Source organism: Gopherus evgoodei, chromosome 8, assembly GCF_007399415.2.
Source record: "Gopherus evgoodei ecotype Sinaloan lineage chromosome 8, rGopEvg1_v1.p, whole genome shotgun sequence".
Classification (NCBI taxonomy): domain Eukaryota; kingdom Metazoa; phylum Chordata; order Testudines; family Testudinidae; genus Gopherus; species Gopherus evgoodei.
In genome coordinates, this window is record NC_044329.1 from 632,609 (window position 1) to 652,341 (window position 19,733).

Here is a 19,733-nt window from a genome sequence, read left to right on the forward strand (position 1 = left end):
CTCCCCCCTTGCTGTGCCAAGATGGGCATCCAGCTCTGTGAATTGGTCTCTCCAGCACCCCAGACTCAGTTACTGCTCTTCTTGGCGCTGCCTTTAGTCATGGGTGTCTTTGGTAACATGGTACCCAGATACCTCGGTGATGGGCGCAGTATAATGATACAGAGGGAAAGGCGCACAGCATTCCAGGTACGGTCACAGCCCTATTGCAGGCTTTTCCTTCCCTCTGTCCAGTGCTGCTGCACATGCAGCTCCAAAATGCAGTGACCAGCTCGAGTCTCCTTCCCCTCTCTCCTCCCAGACATGCATGATGTAACCCCTGGTTTCTCTCCTCTCCAGCAGCTCCTGCTGTGATGGCTCCCTCCCCGTGCACTGAGCTGTGGCTAAGGACCTACCTCTCCAATGAGGTAGCCTATGAGGCCCCCTCAGTCACAGCCAAGTACCCAGCTTCCTCCCCAAGCCAGCCTGACCAGTGGGTTGCCCTGCAGCAGCACCCCAAGAAGAAATCTCAGCTGCTGAAGGAGGGTAATGCAGAGTCATTGGAGGACTCCCCCGAGACACCTCAGGCCAGTAGCCTACCCCTACACAGGACACAGGAGGGTGGCATCCCCCCACAGAGATCACAAACCCTGTACACCTTCAGGACGAGCCTTTCCCACCCTACCAGCATTAAGCCGCCGGGCACCACCTCTGGGCACAGCTGCACCTGGAGACGCCAGCTAAAGTTGCTCAGAGGCTGCCATATCTGCTTGAGATGCTTTGGACTGAGACTCAAGCCCTGACCCAGGTGCTGTGGCTTCTCTCCGTTCCCCCTCCTGGGAGCTTTACAGATTAATACCATTTGGAGCAGGAGGTGCTGGCAGGACTGGTGATTCCATAGTGCATGATACCCCCACCCAGAGCTCTAGTCAGTCAGTCCCCCCAGCCCTGATGGCACGGGCCCAGGCAGGTGCAGCAGAGGAACTTGGAGGCTTTCTGCCCAGCCAGAGCTAGAGGCTACCCTCCGAGCCCTTAACTGCCCCCTGCAGCCAGAGCTTTCCCCTCTGTCCTACCCAGACAGGCTTGCCCCATCACCCCACCGTCACCGGCCCCATGATCGTTACTCCTTCCTTAGGGTGGAGCTAAGCACTTCGCCCCATGATCTCTCCCCACCCCCAGCCACAGCAATTACCCCTGGTGCCAGTTCAGATGTGCAGAAAAAACCTTTTGAATTTGCCATGAAGCAACAGGGCCATCCTGTTCCCTGGGGCTGCTCTGCTCTCACCCTCATGCTCCTGCAGGGGATTGCAGGAGGGTAGCAGGTCCCTGCTTTAGGGAGTATTACCAGGGGCCAGTGCAGCCTGTGGGAGCTTGGCCCATGAGCTGAGCCTTGTAGTCCCAGCCCCCACTCTGAGCAGAACATGGCCTTTCTCTAAGAGCTGATATCAGGCCCTGAGCCGAGTGGACTTCTCCACCAAAGCAGAGCCTGGCAGGAGAGTGGGCAGGCCCTACAGCAGGTCTGGGACCTCCAGCTGCAAGGTTGCTGTTCTATTCAGCATCCTGTGATGCACCCAGCAGGACACTGAGGGCTCCAGAAGGCGGTGAAACCCTAACGCGGACTGGAAGGCCTGGATTTGCTTCCTCACCGTCGCACAACGAGAACAGGCTGGGGGGAGGTTTAGACTCAGTAGAAGAAGCCACCTTCTACAGCACTGAGCCTCGAGGCTGCAGGAGCAGAACCCCACAGTCCTGGCTCTACCAAGGGCCTGCGCCAGTGCGTAAGCTGAGCAGTTATAGGGCAGCAGGTCCTTGGACTACCATGGCCCAGTGTACAGAGCAGCTGCTGTTGGCCGCAGCTGCAGGGGCTGGCAGCCTCTCGGTCCATGAAGGAAGCTCAGTTCAGAGATTCCAAGGTCGGGTGGGACCTTAGTGATCGTCTAGTCCGAGCTCCTTTATAGCACAGACCAGAGACCTGCCCCAAACTATTCTTGGAGCAGACACAGTTGGGATTTTAAAACCGTCAGTGGTGGAGAGTCCCCCAGGGCCCTGGGGAAGTTGTTCCTGTGGTTAATTACACACAGACAGACACCCCTCTGGTCCTTCTCTAACCAGAAACATTCACAGGCCTGTGCTGTTCCCTGGGGTAGGCAGTCTCAGAACCCTGTCCCCTGCAGTACAGGAAGCTCCATCTCTGGATGCTGGGGAGGAGCCGTGGGCTGGATTCTTGCACAGACACCATCTATGGCTCCCCTGGCTTTAATGCTACCACTGCAGTGAATTAGCAGCCATTACATTCCAGGGAAACACATCGTACAGGATTTCCTAACTAGAGCTGGGAGAGGGCAGGGCCAGCAGAGAAGGGGACACCAGAGGCCAAGGCACCAGATACTCACTCAAGCCCCATGGAGAAGGCTGGGGTATGTTGTGTACTGTGGGAAGTGGCACTGGCACTGCTGGTGCTCTGGAGGGATGCAGCCGGTGAGCAGTGACATGCTCACTAGCTGGGGTTCAACAGAAACATGACCTTACTCCACAGAAAGCAGGAGTGGGCAGCGAGACCTAGAAGCCACATGAAGGGGAATGGGAAGTTCTGGGCAGTATTGTAGCCAATACGTCCCATCCTCTGCTGAAATCCCAGCTCGTGTTAATAGAGTTCTGGGCCCCATGGCTCCACTGCATCAACCAAACCTCTCTTGTGAGCCTCCTGCCCTGACTGCTGCAGTTCCAGTGGGTCTGCCAGGGAGCTGGGGCACTGGCAGACACTCACAGCCTGGCTTCCATCCCTGCTTCCTCTTGGAATCACAGAGCAGTAGGACAGCAAGGGAGCGAGAAGCAGGAATAGTGCCTGACCGAGGCTGGCATATGGGCACTGGCATGGAAAGCAGGGCGTGGCTCGGTGCATTGACATTACATGGTCCTGATGGGTCTTTACTGTCTCCTTCGAGCACGGAGGCAGTTCTGCCATGGCCAGCGCAAGGAGGGAGCGGCCTTCCTGCGGTAATGGCAGCATCTGTGCTGAGGCCACAGCATCTTGGTCTCAGTTCTGCCCATCCAGCTGCACCGACTGAGGAGCTGGGCTGGCTCCTCAGCCCTCTTCCAGCCTGTCGCCTCCATGCTCCAGCCTCGCGCTTAGCTGCCACAGTGAACCTGCCCTGCTCCGAATGGCCCCGCTGCAGTCCCTGGGCATCTCAGCATGGCAAGCATGACTGGGGCCTAGGGCAGGCTCCTCAGCTGAATGTGCACCAGGGGGTCTTGCTGGCATCACAGTCCAGCAGGATATTGAGGACAGTGCAGGGAGCTCCAGCCACACTCAGCGCCGTCCGGGACTCAATCCGATACCTCACGTTGTTTAGGCCCCCGTCCCGATCCACCTTGAACTGCTCCTGAGAAAGACAACACGGCATTCCGTTCCCACACAGCAGAAAGGACAGTGTTTAGAGCTAGCCGAGATGGGATCGGAGCAGGGGAGAGGGCAGAGCCAGCAGGGACAGGGCTAGAACAACAGGCTGGGCTGGCTCAGACCCATGTAGCCACCTGCCGGTCACAGAGAGACACCATTTCCCTGGGAGCCCCTTCTCCCCTCCCCTTCAGTGCAGAGGGCAGCAGGGCCCCTGCCCTGCCCCAAGGGAGCAGCTCACACCTGCTTCTGGGTAGCAATGCGCTTCTGGTCTCGCTTCCTCCAGGCTGGGTCGTGCAGGTGCTGGAAGGTCTTGTATCCAGTCTTTATTCCCGAGGGGCGGAAAAGCTAGGGGAAAAGCGGAGCGTGCATTAGTCACTGGAGTCCCTGCCCTAAGCCAGGAGCCCAGGCCCAAAGCTTCCTGCACCCCATAACCCCCTCCCCTGGGCCCAGTAGGACCTTTGGGAGGCTAGGCAGAGGGGCCAGCAGGGAGCTAGGCTGTCCTCTCCCAGGCACTGACAAAGATCCTGGTGGCCATGCTTGGGGACGGTGTTTTCTCTGGCCAGGAGCCTGAAGAGCATCCCTACCTGGAGGCCAGCTCCTTTGATCCGGCGATAGAACTCATCATCCTCTCGCCCCCAGCCCCAGAAGCGGTTGGACATCCCATTGCACTGAAATGAGAGGGTGTCACAGGGGTAGAAGCTTGTGATGTCTCCCTCCTGCAGCATCTGCCTGATGCACACACCCAGCATAACCTCTGCAGCCAGGCAGATGGAGAGCAGTCCCATGGGGGAGAGCCACGGCCAGACCCTGGGGCACAAGGCCAGAGCACAGGGAACTACAGCCAGACCCCAACCAGCTCAGCCCATGAGTCCCTATTCCCTCCCCATTGTGTCACCCCTTTCACATTTCCAGAGTGGAGAAAAGTGACTCACGAACAAGGAATCCTCCCCTAAACAGACAAGGACCTTACCCCACTCTGTGCCGGGACTTACCATCTCGTAGTGCTGCTTGGTGAGCAGGAGGATGCCACCCACATAGGTTTTGTAGTGGTACAGCGGGTGCAGCTCTGGGGATGCCACATGGAAGGGCCCTGCCTCTGGGAAGCCATAGTCCAGCTCCTCGTTGCGGGGCAGGAGGTCAACGTCGTGCATGGCAATGTAATCGGTGTCATTGCCGCTCTCCAGGAAGCCGACGTTGATCAGAGACGCTCTGTTAAACCTGCTCAAGACACCAGGAAAATCTTGTCCCAGCACCAGAAGCGTCAGGCTTCCCGTAGACACATCAGCAGCAGGAGGCTCAGTTGTCCTCTAGACAGGCTTAGTCACCATCATATCATTACCCAGCCCACTCTATGCACCAGCAGTCTCTCCTAGCTTCACAGCTGGGATCTCAGGCCCCAGGTGCTGCAACTCAACCCTGAAACCACACCCATGCAGGGGGAACAGTGGCACCCGGGCATTGTGGCTAGTAAGGGGCTAAAGCAACTAACATTGACAGTGCCTGTTCTAAGGGAAGCCCTTTGGGAAAGTGGGCTGGAGGCTGGACAGATGTTCGGCAAGGAGATGACATGTAAGAGACAAAGCACAGGTGTGGCTGGCATGTTGGGAGGGCCACCTGGAGGCCAGGCAAAGCAAACATGGTGTGGGCAGCAGGGAGGGGCTAAAGACTGGTAAAGTGGGCTCTTGGAAGAGGTTACCCAGATGGGTGGACATACGGGGGAGCATTAAGGCTGTTCTGAGGACACTAGCAAATATTGTGTCTTGCAGCTTTCCCCTGGCTCTCAGAGCTCCAGCCTCACAGAGTTCATAGTCGGGAAGAAAGTCTAGTGGCCTACAGTTAAATTTTCCTCTCCTGCTCACGTCCAGCCCTGGGAAAGGAGACTGGAGAAGGAAAATAGCCCTTTACCTTTCTACAGACTCTTCCACAGAGACCCTCGTAGCCCCTCACCGTCTACAAAACTTGGCCCAACACAACACCTCCAGGCTCAGAGTGTCTGAAATTCCAGCCGCTCACCCCAGCTTTCCCTAGTCCCCACATGCTCAGCCCAGCAAAGAGAAAAGAAATGGACCTGACTAAGCCCTGAAGGTCAAACTCCCACATCCCAAGAGAGAAGGAGAGCAAAGCTTAGCTCTGCTGGTGGCAAAGGACCATACCTGTAATGATCCACCTGGTTGAGCACAAAGATGTGGTGGCGGATCCTCTTCCTGCTGAGGAAGCGATGCATGTGGGGCACGAAAGCCAACAGCTCCTCGAAGCGTTCCCGGAAGGGGATCAGCAGCGCCAGGCGGTGGGGGCCCCATGATGGGTCCTCAGCCCATGAGGCCCGGGACTCTGGGGGGCAAGGCTTCAGGGGGTTGGGGGCCACTGCCCCGCGCCCCTCACGGGCCACATCACCTGAGCAGCTGAGCTGCAGCCACAGCAGTGAGGCAAAGCCCAGAAGCAGCGCCGTGAAGAAGAGCCGGAAAACTGAGCATTTCCGTGGCAGGAGTGCCAGCAGCCGGCGGGACCTGGGGCAGGGTGAGGAGTCAGGGCCCAGAGTGCGCTGCCCCCGGCTGGCTCCCCACACAGTCCCTCCCTGCCCCGCAGAGCCGGCCTCGTCCTGTTCCTCCACCCAAAGACCCCGTCTACTCCCCCCACACCACTCCCGACCCCCCAATCCTTCCCCAGGCCCCTCCCTGCCGCCAGCACCTGCCCCTCGGCGCCTGCCCCGCCCCCACGTCCCACAGACAACCCCCTGCCCCAGCGCCTGCCCCGACCCCCCCCACAGACCACATCCCTGCCCCGCCCAGACCCCCGTCCTGCCCCATGGCGCCTGCCCCGCCCCCCCGTCCCACAGACACCCCCCTGCCCCATGGCGCCTGCCCCCCAGACCCCCGTCCTGCCCCATGGCGCCTGCCCCGCCCCACAGACACCCCCTACCCCTCGGCGCCTGCCCCGCCCCACAGACACCCCCTACCCCTCGGCGCCTGCCCCGACCCCCGCCCCGTCTCCTTTCCCTACCTCCGACTCCCTCCCTGTTCCGACCCCCTCGGAGCCCGCCCCGTCCCGCTCTCACCCGGCTTCCTCCCGGACATACACCGCCGGCTTCCTCCGAGACGGGAACATGCTCCCAGGCGGCGCCGGGGGCGGCTCCCTCCCCCCGGACCAGGGGCTGCCCGGACACGCTGGCTCAGACCCGGTCCGGCGCCGAGCGGGATCCCCCCGGAAACGCGGCCCGGACCCGCCGTTCCGCCTACACCGGGGTTCCGGGGCGAAGGGCTCCTGCGAGCCGGTCCGGGCGGCCACCAGCCGCTTCCCCCGTTCTCAGCCCAGGTAGTCGGGGAGGTGGCACCTGCCGCCATAAGCGGCTTAACGCCACGTAAGCGGTGCCGGACCGAGCATCCCCCAACAGCTGCGGTCGTGCAGGGCAGCCCCCGCGCTCTCATGAGGAGGGGCACAGGACACAAGCGGCTGCCCGCCCTACCCCCAAGTCACTGCTACCTCACCCTCCAGGGCACGGGGCACCAACCACCACCACATGCACGACATAGCTTGCCCGGCCCATGGGGAGAGACTTCCCTCTCCCGCAAAGGGTTTTCATCCGAGCTGCAGTCCCTTTTCCACTGAGCAGGCTCAGAAAGCAAGAATCTGGGGGGACACACCAGCCCATCCTCAGAGCACTCTTTATTAGGAATCCTCGACACAGGACAAAGTAGCCAAAAGTTAGTAACCAAGTGCCTCAACAGCTGCTATGCCTTCCCCCTGTACAGGGAAAGGATGCATCAACCAATCTACTTCACTGTGGCACATGCACCACGCTGGGGCCAAGGATGCCCTGCAGCCCAGTGGAAGGGGAAAGGTGGCTGCAGCACTGTGGAACAGGAAGCAGAGTGTGACCCCTCAGCGTGCCCCTAGGAGCAGCAGAGGCACGCTATTATACCATCTAGGAAAGGAATGACTGCTGAAGTGGGAAGATGGGTCAGCTTTGCCTTGTGCTCAGATCCTTGTTAACATACTAGGAAAACAAATGCTACACTAAAATATGCAGCCATCCCTGCATAGAAACTTGTGGGGTTCTAATCCCCCAGTACTCCTATTCCACAGTGATCAGCACCTTGGAAATACCCATGGCAGATACACAATGCTGTTGCTTCAGCCCCAAGGCAGCTAGTTCCAACCCCTGTGCAGTCCCTTCACATTATGCATTTTACACAGATTAATACACACGCAATGCTGGGACAGACCAGGAGCCTCAGGGTGGTGGGGCAGTGCAGAGGCCCCTGCGCCATCACAATCAGTTCTGTCCTCTCTCAGGTGATCCAATGGCAGCATAGAGCAGCTGGTTCAGGACACAGTCATGCAGATTTCAGCACCTGGCTGAAGGTTCTGTGTACAAGGAAGCTGTTTGCTCAAGCTTCCTTCTCCCTTTATACCAGCTTCTTGGCATGAAGAAAATACATGTGGTTCTAGTTGAAGGGATGAGGATTCCAGCCTTCTTGGAAAGGGGAGCCCAGCTCATTGTAGGGAGTGAGCCTTGGGAAAGGAGGGAAACCACAGGCACAGAGACGCCACCCACACTGCCAGAGAGTTCAAACACAACTCAGAGGAAGAAAGGCCGAGAGTCCCTGGGAAAGGTCAGTGTACCTCAGAGGAATCCATGCAGGATAACACTCTACCCCTTATTACCAGGGAAGATGGGCTAGTGGTTAGGGTGCTAGTCTGAGACTTGGATTCAAGTTCCTGCTCTGCCACAGATGTTGTGCAGAACCTAAGCCAAGTCACTTAGTCTCTGGGGCTCAGTTCCCATCTGTAACATGACAAGAATAGCCCTGCCTGCCTTCCAGGGGTGCTAAGGATAAATGTATCAAAGACTGTGAGGCACTCCGATAGTACACTGATGGGGCCATGGAAGCACCACAGACTGAATGTGACTGACTGAAACACTGTAACAAACCAATACAAGGAAATCCCACCCAGACTGGGAGGGAGGGAAGTGGTGGAGGCAGCTGGAGGGTTGAGAGAAGGTAGGTATGACCAGAACAGGCTGCTGAAACTCATGGAGTTGCTTCTGTTAAGAGAGGGCTGTTTGCTCATGCTGTGTGCCCTCTTTATACCAGTTTCTTGGCTTCAAAGAAACTCTTGAGGTGCCTCATCTGCCATATGCCAATGGCAACAAGAATAAGGGTCTGGACAATGGACCACCAGAGAACCCGCTGGTTGGTGCTCTCACTGGTCTGGCGGAACCGCTCCTCTCGCCACTGCAGCAAGGAAACAACAGGTCAGAGAAGCAAATACAGACTGATCCTCCCAGGCCCCAGTGGCTTCCCATGGCCCTCAGAACTCTCTAGTAGTCACTGGCCAACTGGGTAGGTCTCCCTCCCAGGAACCTCCTTCCCAAACCATGAACACAGCCCCTGCTGCATCTCCAGCGTAGAGTGCAGCACTGGCCAGGATGCTTCAGGTTCCTCACCCGCTGGTAGTTCTGCTCCTTCTGGATTTGCTCCACCTGCTCAATGAGCTGCCGCACCCGGAGCTGCAGCTCACTCAGCTTGTCCTTGGCAGCAATCTCAGCATAGTCATTGGCATGTTCCCCAACCTGGATATCCAGATGCACCCTCTGCAGCAAGACAAGAGAACACAATAAGGTGTTCTGCCTCATCACAATGCTACATGGAGGGGCCATCCCTCCCCTCTCTGTCCCGCATGAGCCCCCCTTACCAGCATACCCCCTGCAAAGAGGGAGAATTTGGTGGAGTTAGAATGCAGGCAGATCTGATGCTCTCCAGGAGTGTGCGAGGTGAAGGTGAATCTGCCCTCAGAGCCATACTGCCTTGACAAGATGACCTGGAAGAGAAGGACAGGGCAGTAATGGCAAGCTCCAGAAAACAGCCAATCCAGAATTTGAATACAGTACATCCATGAATCTGACAGCAGGGGGCAACAAGCCTTCTGGCAGAACATTTGGTACTAAAGGTCTGTCTGCCCAAAGCAAACTGTTTAGTGGTGAGATCTAGGTAGCAAGGCAGATTTACAGGGGCTAGAGACCCTCTTCAAATCCCTTGTGCTATCTGCCTAGGCGACAGTTAAAGCACTACATTGGGCCAAGAACATAGGGCCAGATCAGCATTTCAGTTAGTTGCTCTCCTGAAAGTCCATTCTGCTGAACCTTAGAATCTGTTCATTAGCAATTTCAAAACAAGCAGGGCTCCAACCAAATGCACTGGGGAGGAGGGAATGGGAACTGCCAGAGAAGGAAGGTTGGGCCTAGATGGAGCTCTAAGTTCAGGACCAGACCATCAATAAGTCTAGGGTCTTAGATCATGGAGTTTAACTAGACTGGGAAGGGAGGGTGTCCCTAGACTCTGTTTGCCAGAAGCTGGGAACGGGTAACGGGATGAATCACTTGCTGATTCCCTGTTCTAGTCATTCCCTCTGAAGCACCCGGCATTGGCCACTGTTGGCAGACAGGATACTGAGCTAGATGGACCTTTAGTCTGACCCAGTATGGCTGTTCTTATGACTGGAAGTGAGTGGGCACCATGTACCACAGGGGTCAGCAGCCACTGCACTGATTAAAGTAGGTGACTCTGCAGAGAAGCAGTTAAAAACAAGACATTTTTCTAATTTCATAGTTCAAACTGGAATCTATAGAACTAGATTCAACATCATGTTGCTAAGAACCACGCAGAATCAGGCAGCAATAGAAAAATCAGGCAGATGCACCTAAACCTAGAGCTTGCCCACATGCCACAGACAGCCTGTTCCATGGCAGACCCACCAGTATCTATGGTGATTTCACAGCAGTGAAATTTGGTGTCTCACAAGTCAACACGCTACACTGACAAAGCCTTAATGGTCTGTGTGCGACACCTGCCTAGGGAGGTTGGGGAATCTCCATCATTGTCTAACCTGCTCTTAAAAAATCTCCAAACACCTGTCAGGGATGGTCTAGACTCTAGATAATATTTAGTCCTGCCAGGAGTGCAGGGGACTGGACTAGACGACCTCTCAAGGTCCCTTCCAGTCCTATGAAACAGAGCAAGCAATGTTAGAGCCCAGGTAAGACAACTCAGTGGAACTGCAAGCAGATGCTGAAGGGGTGCCCCTCACCATGGGCACCGACTCTGGGCTGCTCAGTCCCCATTACTCTGCTACTGTAGCTTTCGGGCCTCAATGGGATGGGTATGAGGGTGGATTCAGGTTGGGGAACCAGAGCACCTGTGCTGCCCCCGGGCTAAAAGATGTGCCAGTATCTTCTCCTTCCAACCCAGATACCTTATCATCAGGGTCCTTCACCTCCACGAACATGCCAAGCCCAGGTGTGGCAGGCATATAATCCTCCTGCTGCTTATCGTATAGCTGGGTACGGTAATTCCCTGCAGGGAAGGGCAACACGATCAGACCCATTCTGGTCAAACCCATAACAGCCCCCAGCACCATGCCCACCTACCCCCGCCCCGAGCCACAGACCTTCCTCCTATCCCCTTCCTGTCCCCCCGCACCTATCACCATGGTCTCGTCCGGGATCTCCTCAATGAAGCAGCGGCGCTCGGTCTCGCCCAGGTGGAAGTAGAGGCCGAAGCTGCGGGACACGGCACCAACGAGCAGCAGCAGGACCAAGCCCAAGAGCCCGCTGCGGGCCGCCATCTTGCCCGCCGAACGCCACGTAAGGCTGCGCGCAGCCGCAGGGGACAGGATAACTCCCGGCAGCCCCTGCGCACCCAGCGCCTCGTGCCACCAAACACCATACAAGGGCGCGCGCAGCTCACAGGACGGGACTACAACTCCCGGCAGCCCCTGCGCACCCAGCGCCTCGTGCCACCAAACACCATACAAGGGCGCGCGCAGTTCACAGGACGGGACTACAACTCCCGGCAGCCCCTGCGCACCCAGCGCCTCGTGCCACCAAACGCCACATAAGGCCGCGCGCAGCTCACAGGACGGGACTACACCTCCCGGCAGCCCCGCTCGCAGAGGCAGACGGGCGGCGCGAGCCCTTGAAGAATCCCTGCGCGAGCCCGGCCCGCAACAGACCTTCATTCCGCCCCCCGCCGGGTCTGTCTGGGGGTCGGCACCGGGCCAGCACGGCAGGAGCCGCGGGGCGGGGGAGCTGCTGCGCCCCCCTCCACGGGGGAGGGGAAGAGAGAACCCCACCCCCGCACCCCGAGCTGGAGCCAGTGCTGGATCCCCCAGGAGAGCCGGTACAGTGCTTGCTCACCACTTCCTGCTGCTTTGAGACAGCTACCCAGGAGGAACCAAGGCAGAAACAAGATACCAAAATACTCCTGTTATTTCTCCAAAAACAGCTTTTTAGAAACCAAAGTTTTGTACAATCTCCCATAGAAAAAAAATCACATTTGGGGCCAGGCCAGTGTCTCCACTAGTAAAAACGCTTGTTCCTCTCCTGCCGTCTCTGGAAGACCACAGCCCCCACCACAGCACACACGATGATGCCCAGCAGGGCACAGAGCAGCAGCAGGAACACCTTCCAGCCAGTCAGGGGCCCACTTCGGAAATTTCCTGTCGGGTCATCCACGTTGTCTGTAGGCAGGAAAAAACGAGGCTTAGAGCAGAGATTTACACACGTCTCCTATTCCACCTTGAGCTTGGGATCTCACATGGTTAACAAATGGGCTAATGCTGACCTGCCAAATCCCCTTCCCAAGAGAGTGGCTTTTGGACAAGTCAATGTCACATGTTATTGTGTTAAGAGCAAGCAGGGAGATTCCATTGCTCAGGGTGGGGTAGCAAAATCCCCATACAACCTCAGGCTGCATGTGAGAAATACCCTCCCACCAGAGATGCTATGCAGTGTTGGATCTCATGATGCATGTGGCTGAGGGTCCAGCATTGGTCTATTTAGGTCCTTGCCAGGCCACCACCCTACTGGGAGGTGAGCACTCAGCAGGCCTGAAGGAATGACACAGGAACCCTCTATCATGGGTCCCCAGAGCCCAGAAGATTCACCTTTTGGTGACTTAAGGAGGCTGACACTGGGCTCAATCTTTGTCCAGTCAATGCTCTCTTCCTCTGGTGGATGCTCTACCATCAGCTGAAATAGCTTCATTGAGATGATGTCATGATTGTCTAGGAAACAAGAATCAACTATTAGACAATAGCACAGCCCTTTCCAAGCTGCATGTCCTCAAAGGCCCATGAAAAGACTCCTCTTGTGCTCTTCCATGCCCTAGTCTCCCTCAGGCCCACCCTCCCTGACTCAGAAACCTGGCTTCCATGTAGGAGGCTTTCCCCAGCTGCCCAGCCAAAAAGCTTGCTCTCTTTTCCAGGCTGCCTGTCTCCTCTCCTGCATGGTTAAGAATTCCAAGTGCTTAGCCCACTGAAAGGCAGCACTGGAACACCACTCCACCCACAGCACCATGCCCCAGCCCCTCCAGTTCAAAAGGAGCTCTCACCAGACAGGTCCCCTGTGCCAGCAGAAGCCCCAAAGAAGTAGCCAGTGGGCAGTCGGACTCCTGCAACATCAATGCAGTTCTTCCACTCATTCTTGTCCTCCACATCGGTCATCACCTGCCAGGAAAAGGCAATGTCATTTCAGGGCACAGAAGCAAGGGCATCAGAGCCTTCTCAAAAGTGGGGGTGCCAGAGGCCTCCACCCCCAGCCAAGCTGGAAGCAGGAGTGGGGCCAGGAGTCCACCCCACCCAAGGCCAAAAGCAGCCCCCCTGCTCGTGTCCAGGCTCCACATCCGGCCTAGGGCAGGCAAAGATGGAGGGTCTGTATTGGCTCCCCACAGCAGCCCATGTGGCTCTCCCCAACCCAGCTCTGGCCAGGTCTTGGAGCTGCAGCCCAGCCACAATAAGAGCAGCGCAGGCAGTTGTGGGGAGCCACGGCACAGACCCTCCACTTGCCTGTGGTGTGAGGTATCCGCCACCAGCGGCCCCCGGCCTCTGTTCCTGTCCCCCAGGGCAGGCGGAGGGGCCATGCTGCAGCTCCCACCTTTAGTGGGCTGTGGCTCTGAGGCCTGCCCCTCCCCGCACAGCCAGGTTGGGGAGAGCCACACAGGCAGCAGTGGGGAGCCAGCACAGAGTCGTGGACAATCTATCTCCACTGGGCCGAGAGCCCAGGGGCTGCAGTCAGCCCTCCCCTTCCCATGCAGGCAGATGAAGGGTCCACGAGCATGGCTCCCACAACTGGCTCCCCGGGGGAACTCCAAGCCAGCCTGGTGGTGCGGGGAGCCTCAGGGGAGAAAGGAGGGGGTCTGCCCCAGCAAAATTCCACTTTGAAAAAGTGGAAGGGCCCTGGCCCCCTCTGTTCTGGCACCACTGGCACAGAGTTCTGCCCAGCCCAGCCCTCTCTCTAGAGCCACGGTGGCAAGAGGGCAGGTTGGCTGATCCAGGTGTTGGGAGGACAACTCTTTGTCAGCACATCACCCCTTGATCTTGGTCTTGGCAGTGCAGCCAAACTCAACCGCATGGCTCAGAGAGCCTGCAACAGGCATGAAGCTCAGTGCCATCTCCCAAATCCACCTCACCGTCAGCCGGCCCCTGGAGTAACGAACTGCCAGGAAAGTGTCATGGTTCTGATTTCGAAGATCAGCTGTGCAGCCCGCTAGCTCTGTCCAGCGCCCATCCTTACTGTGATCATAGGCCAGGGAGCCGTTGTTCACCATGGCAGAAATGTACGGAAACACCCGCTGGAGGGGCAGAGAAGGAGACCATTATTCCGAGCCTTCTACAGACCGGGAGAGATCTGCATTCTGCATGAGGGACAGATATGTCCCACAAACCTGAGCCTCTACCTGGCAGGACTCGTGCATCTAGACACCTTACCGGGGCACAGACCTACCATCCCCCGTGGCCCTGAAGCTATGGCTTTGCCTAAAGGGACCCGATGAAGAAGAGCAGCAAATAAGTCAAAGGTTCTTTTCTAGGTTGACCTCAGGATGTGTTTTGTTGAGGGAAACAGATGTAGAGAGACCCTGCTATCCAGTCCTTAGGCCACACTTGGGAAATGCATCTCAGTTGGAGCGCACAAAACTATCAGATGAGCATGGAATTAGGAAGGCTCCAAGCAAGAGCCAGTCATGCAGTTCTCTCTGCCTATGCTCACTCAGGATGGGCAGGCAATGGCCAGCTCCATCAGCTTTATAGTGAGAAATAAACCTTCCTGCTAGCATTTTCTTCCCCCTTGACATGCTTCTGACCCCTTCGACACAGGATGGGCTGCCTCAGATCTCAATTATTTTTATTATTATTTGTATTCCAGTAGCACCTAGGAAACCAGGATCACATTGTGCTAGGCATTGTACAAGCACCGTTCCAAAGAGCTTACAAGTATAAAACAAGAGACACCAGACGGACATAGACAGATGTGAAAGTACATGCAAACAATAAGACAATACTGGTTGGCATGAAAGGCAGCAGTCTCTGCACACCAGTGGCTTAATCATTGTCAGTTTTTTTCTGCAGTCATGACAGCAAAGGAGAGCCTTCAGGAGACTGCTGAAGTAGCTTTGCAGATGCTCAGGGAGAGCTCCTCCCAAGTATGACGGGCAGCATGGGAGAAAGCACAAAGGTGTTCATTTGAAAATATAGACAAACAAGCAGTGGAAGCTGGCATCATGAAATCAATCAGATGCAAGCATCCAAAGATTAATAGTGAGTGACAGATGACAGGTAGTGGGGAGAGGCCACAAAGGGCCTTGAAAGTGAAGACAAGCAGCTTGTGTTTGATGAGACAGAGAAGACTGAGCCAGTGGCTCTTGTTAGATGAAAGTTACCATGGCAGTCAGAAGATGTAACAAGACTTGCACATACATGGGAGAAACGAAGAGAATCAATAACAAAAATACACCCCCTGGTGAGCACATTTTGGATGTATTTCTGCCAAGCTGAGCTGTGGGTTTAAGAGTTAATACAGAAATGATTAGACTGAAGTTTTCCTTCTCATCTCCATTTCTATCATGTATTTGCAACCAAGTGCAAGACTAATCTGGCAAGATTAATCTATGATCTAGCAACAGACATTTAGTAAATCATTGTCATAAGAGCTGAAAGCTCCCTGAGAGACCTGGATGAAGCGAGGGAACTCTCAGGGCATATTTTCTTTGCTCTGCAATTTTAAGTTTTTCCTTTATATAATTAGTAAGTGGCACGAAGGTCATGTTTCTTCCTTGCATCTCTCCCCTAGGTCAGCAGGAATCAGACACACAGAAAATAGGTTCTTTCAAGCTGACTCAACATGTCCTAACCCCCCCCCTTTTCCTACTACATACATCTCTTCCTCTCCCTTCCACTGCCCCCCTCAGTACAGTCAGGCTAGCCCCAGGCCCTTGCCCACACAACAAGTGATATGCCAAGACCACATAGCAAGAAAAGACAGCTCCTTGGTGCTAGTCACAATGAGCCCAGTCCATGCTGCCAGGAGCCTGAGGCCTCCCCAGGCCTCTTGTCACCACTTACCTCTGTTGCTTCATCATTGGGGTATGTGTCCAGGAAAATGGCCAAGCCATGGAAGTTATCCTTGCTGCCAAAGACAGGGCCTAGAAAAGCAAAGCAGCACAGGGTTAATAGTGCTCTGACAACGGGACTAAAAAGAACTTCAAATCACATCTACCCCCCATAATACGCAAGGCAGATTCACTTATCCAACTCAACATGAGATGGAGGAGAAAGAGCACTGAGGATCCTCCAACTCTGCATTGCAGTGGCCAGTCTCTGGTGAATGTCTCATCCCATTGTTAGCCAACGTGTGTGTTATACACATTACTGATGCCACCTCATTATGTATGAAGTGAATGGTATGAATATTGTATGTATAAGTCTTGGCTATTTATGCTAACTGACTTGTATTGTTTTTCCCCAGGGCTTTGGAGTGGAGCACAGAGCTGGAGCATGGAGCAGTAGGTTTTTGCCTGGAGCGGGAGTGGAGCAGGAGCAAAGCTCCAAAGCCCTGTTTTTCCCCACAGTGCTGTTCACCCTTGTTCACTGGTATATCGCACAATAACTTTGAACAGGACAACTCAGCATTTGGCCTAAGTGGACAGGAACACTGTCAAAGGCAAAATCCATTAATATTCTGCCCTGGTACAAACTGGAGAGCTAACTTCACGGATCAATAGCTGGAATGTTAATATCCAAAACAAAGATAAAATAAAGGCACAGAACAAGTAGTTCAGGAACTGGTACAAATTGGTGGGTTGGATCGTAGGTGTCATAGAAAAATGCTTTGTAACTTGTCAGCAGCTGTTCTATAAGTAGAAATGGTTTTGGGGGTGTATCACTGAAGCACACATTCCGTGTAAGGTGAACATGCTGCAAGACAAGAACTGCTTCCCAAAAGGAGGGAAATGTCTACTTTTCGTACTATAATGTTTTGTCTTTAGACAATAAATTTGGTTAAGTTTGTTATTTGAGCTCTTGAACATTTTTAAGCACAATCAGCAAGTATAGTCAAACATCTGGCTACGCTTTTAATGAACAGACTAAGGCTGCTATCAAATCAGCCAGTGGGGTTTTATGAAATGCTTCCCCCCAAAAAAAATCACACACCTTTCAAGCCGCTTCTACCCAAGCAACATGAATAAGTAGTCTTTAATTCATTGTTACAAGTAACTTCTCTAGGGGAAAGCGCTAATGGAGAGTTTAGGTTCTAGAGACTAGTGAGACTTCGATACCAAGAAGAAGCTGTGAGAGTCACATGTTATACAACAGGGACAAACCAGCCCAGCGTCTGTCAGGGCAAGTCATGAAGTGAGGCACGCTCAGGGCTCAGAGCCCTAGCCCGCCACAGATAGCAAATGGAGGAGAATTGCCACACACACTTTGGAGTTAGTTTCCCAGACCTGAAGGACTGTGTGTAGCCTGAAAGCTGGTCTCTCTAAATTGGTCCAATACAAGATATTGCCTCACCCACTTTGTCTCTCTGACTTTGGATAGAGATACTCAGCAAAGTGGACTGGCAACCCCCACTCCTGCTCCCTAGAAGCAGACTCGAAAGGGGGTACCCCAGTGCTATGGGGGCACTAGTTACATTTCCCCCTCCTGAGCTGCTGCTGGCAGTTACTGAAAGGATGAAATATAGAAGCCATGATGACAAGAACTTATCCCCACCTTGCCCCCACAGTGGGAGGGAGATCTCACCTTCTATGAGTGCATGCACCATCCCCTATGTGAAAGTAGAATGAATTATATTGTGAAAATAGAAAAGATTAAAGAAATGCTGTCTGTACCTTTAAGCAAAATTGTTGGAATGCTGCAATCCAGGTGTCAGGAATACAGACATTAACATAGAACAACTGCACCGTTTAAGGGCAATTGGTGAAGTATTAGCCTTAGATCGATAAGAGTTAGTAAGGAAATAGGATATGCATGCTGTGCCCCAGGTGAATTTTACTGTTTTGCTTTCTTTGTCCCTTTGTCTAATTCCCGCTCTTTTATCTGTATAAATAAGATAGTTTGTGTCTTGCATGATGCTCACATTATCTGGATGTTATTAGCAGAGCGCTGTGCTAATAAAACAGAGTGGTCTGACAAACTGTGAGTCCTGAGTCTAACTTTGACACCTACTATGTACCTGACATGAGGCGCTCCCGGGTGTACCACAGGGCAAAGCCATCCCCATGCAGGTTCTTCTTCCCTGCTCCATGGATCTTGAAGTGGACATGGAGCTCCCAGTCTTTGAGGAAACAGGGCTGAGAGAGAGGGAGTGACACTCAGTACCATGGACAGCATTCAGTGGACACCTCCCCACCCATGGGGACTCCCTCAGACACAACTTCTTAGCCACAGCACACTCACTCTTTCTTCTCAGGGACAACAGCTATAGTCCCCACGGAAGCCACAGCATTTACCCTCCTTCAGGGCTTCAGAACCAGGGCTTGGAACTCCAGCTCCTGAGCATCCCCGCCACCTCCAGGCTGCACTCACCACACGGTTCCAGATGGAGCCCTCTTTGCTGCGCTCATCGGGAGTCAGGCGGACATACTGGCTGGTGAGCATCGTGCTCCCCTGGAAGTCCCAGAGGGGCATTGAACTGGAGCCAACCCCTAGAGCAGAGAGAAGGGTACAGCTGAGATCACGAGCTAAGCGGCGCGGGAAGGGCTGCATAGGCTCTAGGAGGTGCGGAGAACGACCATGCTGGGAAAGGCGGGGGGGGGGGACGACCCAGTGGGAAGGCGGGGCCAGCGAGTCTCCTGTCTCCGCCCCACTCCCGGAGGGGGAGGGGCGGGGCGGGGCCCGTGCCTGAGGGGTGTCCCCGGCCCCTCACCCTGGTAGGGTTTGGTCAGCGAGTGCTCCCGCTTCAGGTGCTCGTTGTTCCCGTCGGTGAGCTCGGCGGCCCCGCGCCGCAGCCCGGACGCCAGCAGGAGCAGCGCTCCGGACAGGAGCCCACGCACGGGGCAGCCCCGGCCCCACCGCCCGCGGCGCGCGCAGCCGCCTCCTCCCGGACCCGCCGCCATCCTTCTCCCACTGCTTCCGGCCGGAACCGGAACCGGAACCCGCCAGCCTTCCAATTGAAGCCCGGCCTGGCGGGGCTTCCGGAGGAGACCCCGCCCCCACGCAGAGCAGCTAGTGAGAGAGCTACACGTCATTCTCCGTATCCATGGCAGCCGAGAGGCGGGGCTAACGGGCTCACACTGCTCCCATGCGCATGGGACGGTGGGGCGTGAATAGCTTCTCCCAGCATGCACTAGCCCGGGGGACTACGACTCCCGGCATGCACTTGGGCCAGGCCTGTCGGAGCGCAGCATGCCGGGACTTGTAGTTTCAGCGCTTCTCTTTCGCGTCGGCTCCCGCAGCCCGCCGTTGGCATCGCGCCGCCCACGGGAACCCCAAGCCGCGTGGCTACGACCCCGCCCCTCCCCCGCAGGCTGGCGGCGGGCGAGTGGCCGCGCACCAGTGACTCAGCCGGGGCCCAGCCAGCCTGACTGGACAGAGCCTGGCCGGGCCGCTGGGGCCTGTCCCGGTGCTGCCTTTCTGCCCGACGTCCCTGCCCAGAGACAGGCTGCGGCGCTGCTCGGCCCGGGGTGGGGCCAGGGGACCCCGTCCGCCGGTGTAACGACAGAAACAGATCCTGCTCCCTCCATCCCTCCCGATTTGCAACCCCATGGACCAGTGGAGGAAGCAGATCAGGAGTGTTTTCTACCGCAACCTCCATCCCTCCCGATCTGCAATCTCATGGACCAGGCGGCAGCAATTCCTGAGCAGGAGCACAGATGGTTTCCTTATGCAGCAGAAACTGCAGCTAGTTGCAAAACAGGGTTGCTCAAAGTGGCGTTACTCCAGCCCCCATTAGGCCCGGGCGAGTGTCACAGCTGGGCGCAGATTTGGGTGCCTCAGCATCCCTGTGTGTGTCTCAGGTGGTTATTGTTGTCAGAGGTGTGTTGTTAGAGGCTACTGGTGTGGTGCTTTGCTCTGCTCT

General features: G+C 55.7%; 3 protein-coding genes across 3 annotated transcripts; all 3 read right to left on the bottom strand.

Moving 5' to 3' along the window:
• Positions 1-73: 73 nt before the first annotated feature.
• B4GALT7 (beta-1,4-galactosyltransferase 7) lies at positions 74-6,559 on the bottom strand. The gene is made up of 6 exons (XM_030574025.1): positions 6,432-6,559; positions 5,530-5,883; positions 4,369-4,594; positions 3,961-4,044; positions 3,617-3,721; positions 74-3,359 (listed from the first exon to the last, which is right to left on the bottom strand). Exons 1-6 carry the CDS (start codon positions 6,479-6,481, stop codon positions 3,204-3,206), a joined length of 975 nt encoding a protein of 324 aa, XP_030429885.1. The 5' UTR covers positions 6,482-6,559; the 3' UTR covers positions 74-3,203.
• Positions 6,560-7,020: 461 nt separating this feature from the next.
• TMED9 (transmembrane p24 trafficking protein 9) lies at positions 7,021-11,410 on the bottom strand. The gene is made up of 5 exons (XM_030571721.1): positions 10,858-11,410; positions 10,631-10,731; positions 9,074-9,199; positions 8,826-8,972; positions 7,021-8,613 (listed from the first exon to the last, which is right to left on the bottom strand). The coding sequence occupies exons 1-5, from the start codon at positions 11,393-11,395 to the stop codon at positions 8,464-8,466; spliced, it is 1,062 nt and encodes a 353-aa protein (XP_030427581.1). The 5' UTR covers positions 11,396-11,410; the 3' UTR covers positions 7,021-8,463.
• A 212-nt stretch (positions 11,411-11,622) lies between these two features.
• LMAN2 (lectin, mannose binding 2) lies at positions 11,623-18,771 on the bottom strand. Its single transcript, XM_030571720.1, has 8 exons — positions 18,582-18,771; positions 18,242-18,360; positions 17,889-18,006; positions 15,776-15,855; positions 13,846-14,007; positions 12,769-12,883; positions 12,323-12,442; positions 11,623-11,896 (listed from the first exon to the last, which is right to left on the bottom strand). The coding sequence occupies exons 1-8, from the start codon at positions 18,769-18,771 to the stop codon at positions 11,736-11,738; spliced, it is 1,065 nt and encodes a 354-aa protein (XP_030427580.1). The 3' UTR covers positions 11,623-11,735.
• Positions 18,772-19,733: the final 962 nt, after the last annotated feature.